The sequence below is a fragment of the Homalodisca vitripennis genome, chromosome 6, assembly GCF_021130785.1.
Source record: "Homalodisca vitripennis isolate AUS2020 chromosome 6, UT_GWSS_2.1, whole genome shotgun sequence".
NCBI lineage: Eukaryota > Metazoa > Arthropoda > Insecta > Hemiptera > Cicadellidae > Homalodisca > Homalodisca vitripennis.
The window spans coordinates 167,480,001-167,488,657 of record NC_060212.1 but is presented as its reverse complement, the minus strand read 5'-3'; the positions used below and the strand labels follow the sequence as shown (position 1 = coordinate 167,488,657).

The 8,657-nt window shown below is 30.9% G+C and overlaps 1 protein-coding gene across 2 annotated transcripts in view; it reads left to right on the top strand.

Annotated features, from left to right (window-relative positions):
- The first annotated feature begins 216 nt into the window (after positions 1 to 216).
- LOC124365117 (kynurenine formamidase-like) overlaps positions 217 to 8,657 on the top strand; it is a 9,618-nt gene continuing 1,177 nt past the window's right edge. The window contains exons 1-3 of one of the 2 annotated variants that reach the window (XM_046821060.1): positions 217 to 359; positions 2,469 to 2,754; positions 6,708 to 6,926. In XM_046821060.1, the coding sequence (XP_046677016.1) occupies positions 2,472 to 2,754; positions 6,708 to 6,926 (502 nt within the window). In that variant the 5' untranslated portion in view covers positions 217 to 359; positions 2,469 to 2,471. Of the gene's footprint in view, positions 360 to 1,757; positions 1,853 to 2,468; positions 2,755 to 6,707; positions 6,927 to 8,657 lie in introns of those variants that run through there. The other variant, XM_046821061.1, reaches the window with a different exon arrangement.

The following is an 8,657-nucleotide window of genomic DNA, read 5'->3' as shown; positions in this document are numbered from 1 at the left end:
CTCACTGGATTCTAGCCTGTACTCATGAGGGCCAAGGTTGTAATAAGGTGCTATGTCGATGAACAAAGTTTTTGAGAATAAAATGTTTTAGCTAATAGACTTAAAATGAAAAATGATTGAAATGTGTATTTTTATTGTGCATGTCCACTTTCACTTTAGTTTTGAAACTGTTTGATTGAATTATATTTATTTATGAATATTTCCATTCAGTGAATTCTCACTGTTTCAGTATGAATGGACAATGGACAGAATATGGTGATATTAAAGTCGTTTGAGAACCGGTTTCTTTCTGGTCCTTTCACTAAACAAGTGGAGAAGGACAAACCTGTAAACACAGTTGAACAAGGTTTCTAGCTACTGTAAGTATTTATGAGCTGTTGTCATATTGATAAAGCTAAATGTAAAATCTTACTTAAGTTTTTGGTTTCCACAAAACATTTTTTGTCATAGCTTTTCCTTTTTGATGTTAAGATGTAACATAATATGTTATGTATATTTAAAAAAAAAATTTGCAATATAATTGAGATAGTTATATTACATGTAGATATTGATAGTAAATGTTAACATAATCTTTTTTACTGAAATATATTTGCTAACAATAAGTGTTCTAAAGAAATATAGTAAGAATCCAAGGTCAAAATAACACAAACCACACATCCATTGTTCATCTGTATACTCTTTCTTATTATGTGTGAATATAGCATTTTGTTTGTTGATAGTTCTTTATTATTTTGGATGTTTATAAAGAATAGATAAAACTAATTAAACACCACATATATTTAATCTACTGATTTTAAAATATGATTGCTATTTTAAACTTGGAATGTTGTACTGCACTGCAATATAGTATTTCCAGTATTAGTCCTCTTCTAAGTCATGTCGAAATGTTTTAAATGATCAGCACGTGTATCAGTGGCTTAACTAAATCAATCAATCAATACACTCCAAAAATATAAAATAACATAAAAGTAGAATCTAACTTGTGCAATACTCTATCTAGCTATAGTATGATATGTTAACCCTTTGGCTATCAAGTGGCACAGAGCCATAAACTGGGAGTTATACCACTTATTATTAGTGTAACCTCTGGTAGTGAATGTGTTATATAACTTATGTTTAAGTACTAACCCAGTACTATAGTATACAATGTTAATGCTTTGTCTCTCAACCACAGAGGCCCCTGTACTGTATGTTGACTGCAGCAGACACCTTCTTGCTTTAATATTAATTTGTTCGAATGATAGCTCATAAAATGGACCTTCTATTTCATCATTTGAAGTTGTAACTTACTTTCTCATTTCCAGTTAACAGAGAAAAAAACTTTAAAACAAACTTAAAAATTTAATAATAAATATACACCAACACTTTACTTTATGCTGATTAAAACACAGAAGAAAATGTGTGTTTTTTTATTTACAATATATGAATTATAACGTAACTGAGCGGCATTGGAGACAATTTTAGTATTATTTTATTCAATGTAACTTGATATGGATCATTGAATATAAGTAGTTTTATTTCATTAGTTCCTAATAGTAATGCTTAATTATACTTATAGATTTATATTTTCACTTAAGTAATTATTAATGATGCATCTTGGATAGTTATGATTTGAATAGGAATCATTAGAAAGTTAATGACAGATTTAAATCAAGTCTTGGATGTAGACACAGATAAATAATTAATGTATCATAATCATGTTGTTTTAATTCAATCATTGCACTTTTTATTGATACTAACACAACTTTTAATGGTATTTTATTTATTTACTAGGAGTTCAAGAAGTAAAATTTACCACCACTACTATTTTGTCTCTTTTATTACTTTATTTTCAAAATATAAATTGTCACAGGTATAATACTTTAGTTATTATAATTTAGTTTTGTTTACTAACAGTTTTTAATTAAATGCCATTGAATTATTGAATTTGAATGCACTATGTTGTTGTATAGTGAGCCATATTATCTGATTGGTACTTAATGAAGTAAGAATTATGTTACCGTTATCATACTTTTTTAAGACAAAATCAAACGTGTTTTGTTAACCATGCCATAAATCTGTTAACACAGACTAATTAACACCTTAAACAAACTGTAGTTGTGTCTTTAAAACTGTATAATAAGTTATACACTTGCCCCCCATTGCAAAGTATTTAAAAGAAAGTTACATTGTCAACTTTTGAATAATCTATTTTACTCTATGGATGAATTTTTTATGAATCCAGCTTTTGTGTTTTAATACTTTAAACTTATTTTGTGGTGTACTTGGTTGATTGTTGCTTTAGAATTTGTATTCTTTCATTAAAATATTAGAGTTGTGTTTTAATTAATTTGTAATGTAATCTAAAATTGTTCTTTAAATTTAGTAAGCTATTAATTTAGGAACAGGCCCCTTGTCCCCATCTGCACCAGATGTAAGGAGAAGCCAGTTTACTACAGCAGATAATGTGTTGACTGGTATATTTTCAGTAAATGGAGACAATGCTAGTGGCATTACCATTGCTCGTTCTGGCATCCTCAGTGTATGCAGCTTATATTGATCTGACATACCCCATCAATGCCGACACCTTGTACTGGTTCAAGGACAAGTTTGTGTTGACGCCCCTGGTGCGCCAGACTGATCCCCATTGGGTGGCCACCAACAAACTGACTACACCCGAACACGGAGGCACCCACATAGACGCCCCCTACCACTTCAACCCCGATGGCTGGAAATTGGGACAGGTCCCTCTCAGTAGGCTGTTTATGGTGGAAGGTGAGTGTTAATTTTCTATTGGTCATTATCAAACAACATTCAAACTTCAAAACCCTTTGTATGAAATAGAACAATTAATGTAAAACATATGCCCTAAGGAATGCTAATGATGATGATCTTTATGAAACGAAACCTAGGAAAACGAAATAGGAGGGTCTTTAAACAATAAAAGAACAAAGGCCTATGTGTAGTATGTAATCAGATCTGATATGTGTAGTATGTAATCAGATCTGATATGTGTAGTATGTAATCAGATCTGATATGTGTAGTATGTAATCAGATCTGATATGTGTAGTATGTAATCAGATCTGATATGTGTAGTATGTAATCAGATCTGATATGTGTAGTATGTAATCAGATCTGATATGTGTAGTATGTAATCAGATCTGATATGTGTAGTATGTAATCAGATCTGATATGTGTAGTGTGTAATCAGATCTGATATGTGTAGTATGTAATCAGATCTGATATGTGTAGTGTGTAATCAGATCTGATATGTGTAGTATGTAATCAGATCTGATATGTGTAGTATGTAATCAGATCTGATATGTGTAGTATGTAATCAGATCTGATATGTGTAGTATGTAATCAGATCTGATATGTGTAGTATGTAATCAGATCTGATATGTGTAGTATGTAATCAGATCTGATATGTGTAGTATGTAATCAGATCTGATATGTGTAGTATGTAATCAGATCTGATATGTGTAGTATGTAATCAGATCTGATATGTGTAGTATGTAATCAGATCTGATATGTGTAGTATGTAATCAGATCTGATATGTGTAGTATGTAATCAGATCTGATATGTGTAGTATGTAATCAGATCTGATATGTGTAGTATGTAATCAGATCTGATATGTGTAGTATGTAATCAGATCTGATATGTGTAGTATGTAATCAGATCTGATATGTGTAGTATGTAATCAGATCTGATATGTGTAGTATGTAATCAGATCTGATATGTGTAGTATGTAATCAGATCTGATATGTGTAGTATGTAATCAGATCTGATATGTGTAGTATGTAATCAGATCTGATATGTGTAGTATGTAATCAGATCTGATATGTGTAGTATGTAATCAGATCTGATATGTGTAGTATGTAATCAGATCTGATATGTGTAGTATGTAATCAGATCTGATATGTGTAGTATGTAATCAGATCTGATATGTGTAGTATGTAATCAGATCTGATATGTGTAGTATGTAATCAGATCTGATATGTGTAGTATGTAATCAGATCTGATATGTGTAGTATGTAATCAGATCTGATATGTGTAGTATGTAATCAGATCTGATATGTGTAGTATGAAGCTGGATCAGAGTGATCCAGCTTCTTGTAAGCTGGATTTGAGACTAGACCAACTAAACACAACACAAAAATGTGTAATGTACATTGGAACCGGTTTCATGTTTTATAAGATCACAGAGTAAAAGATAAAAAATATAGAAAGGAAAGTTCATGGTAAAAGTCAATCCCAAAATTTGATTACTACATGCTCTCATGTTGTGGTATCCTCCTAGCTCACTGGAAACTTGAGATCCCCGTCTGGTCACCTAATTTCAGTCATTTACCACATGACACTATCTTAAACTTATCTTCATTTTAGTTGTATTATTGAAAACCTATTAATTCTGCTGTCTTTCATTCATAGGCACTTCACTACAACTGGTTTGTGAATTTTGAATACAGTTTCATTCATTGCCATATCAAGAATGCCAGTAAGATAAGAGGACTGTGATAAACGATTTATGTAACATAAACATGTGGTTTGCAACAAGTTAAATAAAAACTGGGAAAATTATGTCAATGTGATCAAATAATGCTAACAGCAGTAATAATGAAAACTGTAAATATGAAAAAATAATAATAATTCATATATCTCAGCTGTTCTTCAAAGTTAGGAATGAAACATCTTCAGCCAAGCCAAAATAAGGTACTTTTACTAGTGCTTTATAACATCCAACTGTTGCACATTGCTGAAGAAGAAGAAATTAATTATAACTCAGGCACCATAAGTTAAAATATGGTGGTTACAACACATTAAAGAGCATTTTTTTATAATTAATTGGTAGATGATTTCAAGTTGTAGAAAATATGGTAATAAAGTTTACTTAAAATACTGTACATGTTATAAAATAATCGTTTTGTTATTTGCTTAAGATACAACAAGAATTCTGTTTTGTGATTCAACATTGGTTTACATATGCTAGATTTTTCAATAAAAACCATTTTCCTGTCATACTATAGGCCTGAGTGGTTGTCACACAATGAACAGCCATGTCTATTTGCTTCTATATCTTGACAGCCAATGATTTACCAGTATTTGTTAAAATGTTGGGTTGTGCGGACTGTTACGTTTAGACCGTTATTTAGTTGCATTATATATAAACATCCCCATCTGTTATTTAGTTATATATATATAGTTAACTATATTTTCGCTACTCGTTAATGGATAGTATTATTTTTCTTTGATGTTCTAGGAAGTAAATTCTTGGTGGAATATTAACCTAATTGGCATGCATGACAATTGTTTCTCTTGTAGCTAAAGATATTGCTGCCAAGCAACTCCTTGCATGCTTTGTCAGTAAGAACAACTTTCATTTCTATATTATAAATTAGCCCTCTCATGGAGACACCTATTTTAATTTTAATTTAATTTAATTTAATATAAAGTAAATTTGTAAATTAATAGTAAAAGTAACTTACCTATGATGATGTTGTATTTGCGACATTAATACAGATTTAACTTGTGATGGTGTCCTTCTGATGAAACCACATTTTCTTGACTATAAGTTGTTTTGATAAATAGCTAATACCCTCCATTAGTTTTAAGCGAGTTCTTGTTTAACTTCGAGTACTTCCAGTATTCATGTTCTAAACTTCAAGTCTTCTAATCTCCCTTTTTGTGACTGCAACTGCAATGTTGAACCAAGATTCTGACACTGTGGTGTGTTAGTCGACATCAATGTGAAGGAAAGTCATTTTAAAGTTTTATTAAGAAATTAAGGTCGTAGACAACATTACAAAAAACATTGGAACCTCCTGGCCCACCCCCCCAAGATATAATTTAAGTTCATTATTACTCCATTTTGGCAGCAACGTGTCAAGAAATTATTTTATTTTAACATCCAAAAGTAGTGATTGTAGGTTTTATTTGGCACAATTAAACTTATAAGTAAACTTTTGGCATATATATATCACTATGATCTCAGAGATCTCCAACCACATGTGTTTCGTCTATTCGGTACACATTTATGAACATTTTTGTTATGCTTGCTTTTTCGGACCATCAATAACATTAACATTCCTCAATCGGCAATAACTCGAGATGAAACTTTTTACCACACTAATATTTTGCGTTTGAGAACAGTAAAATATGACAAAAATGAGATTTATAGAGTAAAATTGTTGATCAAATGTACTAACTAGATTTTTACTCCAAATTTAGGGACAATCATCATTAAATGTGCAGTTGCTATGTCTGTATAGTGTATAATAGGTTAAAGCTAAAGCTTTGGCCCAGTTATTTTGGTATAGAGTTATTTTTAACCCTACATGTGTTTGTATAGATAATGTTTCTAAACTATTTAATTCACTCCAATCTAATTACTGTATCACGCCTTAGGTATAACCTTGCAGCATATCCAAATATTTTTGGCAATCACTAAAAAGTATAATCTACTTGAAAACAATTTATTGTTTTCTTCAGTGAAATAATCCACAACATGTCAGAAATGTCTTATGAATTTTTCATGGGTTTCACAAAATAATTATTGGTGAGTCATTGCTAAGTAATTTTACAATAAGGCTGGTCTATCAGGAATGTGCTGGCTCATAGTAGTGGTTATAACATATCTTGACAGCCACCTTAGTGAATTAGTTCACATTTTTCATTGGATATGTTTTGGTCAAAGTAAGTAAAATCTACGTCCAAATTTGGATTTCAGGGGTGTTGATAAACAAGACAGAAGCGGTCCAGAAGGATCCTGAGTACCAGCTGACAGTGCAGGATATTGAGGAGTGGGAGAAAGAGAACGGTCCATTGCCCAGTGGTTGTGTGGTGCTGGTGCTGTTTGGCTGGGGTCACAAATATCCAGATCGCAAGACCTATCTGGGACTCCAGGGCGATGGAGACTGGGACAGGCACTTCCCCTCGATCACTGGAGGTAAATTATTCTTCTCTATAGTATGCTCTCTGTAGAAATCCTTAATTGAGTTATTTTTGTTTATGTAAGTCAAGGTGAGGTATACAGTGAAGCCTACCATTTATAAAATTTTCTAGTGTCCAACCCTGAAATGTATAACTATAACAGAGTACAGTATTAACTCTTCTAAAGAAAGCTGTAGAGAGTGTTTAAGGTTAATTTTATTGGTGTTCTACACCTCTCTTCCATATTAATTCTTCCATTTTTGTAACAAATAAAAAGATCTCTTCTCAATCTATAATGTTACTTAGACAAACAGCATGAAAACAACTTTGACAGAGACTGCTCACCCTAAATCTGTCAGAAAAAAATTGATTATTCGGATTAAAATTTATATCAATATTAAATTTAATACACCACAAATACGTGTCACCTAATTTAAAAGGGATTTAAGGAAGGAAAACATACAGTTTTGAAGCTTTCTTTATGGTCTCCAAAAGAGTCTGAAAGTGCTATGTCTTAGCAGGTGTTTTTAATATATTTTTGTAACAATTTACCTTTTTTTGTATATTTCTTCTTAGATTGTAAAAGATGATTCTATATTAAAATTATTTATTGCTGATAAAACTTAAATTTTAAATCTTAAACACTTCTTTTTCAGAACTGGTAATTATTCTCTTCTCAAGGTATAACAAATGTAAGACTTAAGATTGAGTATGCATGGACAACGATTCAACAAAATATTTGGATATTTGGATTCAACAAATAGCTGCAGATAAAATGCAGTTTGAAAAAAAATTCAATGTACCTGAGTCAACTATAAGACATTGGCAGCACAAAGAAATTACACTGGTGTCTTTCGCCCCTCTCCCCTCTATAAAAAATCCCTTTCAAATATAAATTTTTCTGTTGGTGTTAGCCCAAGAATGAACGTGGTGACATTTCAGTATACTCTGGGGTATCCTGACATTTCTCCTGTCAAGAGCCTAAATGAACACAGTCTAATGCTTTGGATTGAAATGTTAAAAGTTAAATCCAAAAACAGAGAAAGTAAAGAAATCCATATTAATAAATAAATAAAAATAAATAAATATATGTTTATTGCCATCTTACAAAAATGCATCAACAAAGTCAAATATACACCTAAGTGGTATAGTCTGGAGGCAATATTATTAATCTAACATTTAAACATATTTAACAAAAGTTGCCAAGAATTTCTCTCTTCCACCTATCTTCATACCTACATAATAAAAAATACGATTTCATAAATGATACAACGGAATAAACTTAGGTACTAAACAACATCCTGATCAATCCCTATTACAAGCTATTTAAAATGGACTGTAAAATTGTAAATAAAACTATAACCTATAATATTAGCACCTATCTAGGAAGTTAAAAACATTAAAATATTATACAATTAAAACATTAAAATATTATACAATTAAAAACATTACAATGTTATACAAAACACTGTTTTTTTACAAAACATGAAACTAAGTATAGTAAATAAGAAGAAAGAAATAAGAATAAACAGGAAGAAATGGAAAACTAGAAATTTACTTCATGAATACTAAAAAAACTCAGTCAGATCATAAAAAGGATTCCTCAGTAACCAAGTATACAATTTAGCTTTGAAAATGTTTGTTGGATACTTATCAACTACATTTCTTAATTTGTTATAAATCTTTTGAGAAGTTAAAATGTGACTCTGCTGTGTATAATTCATCATTCATAAAGTTGTAAAACTTA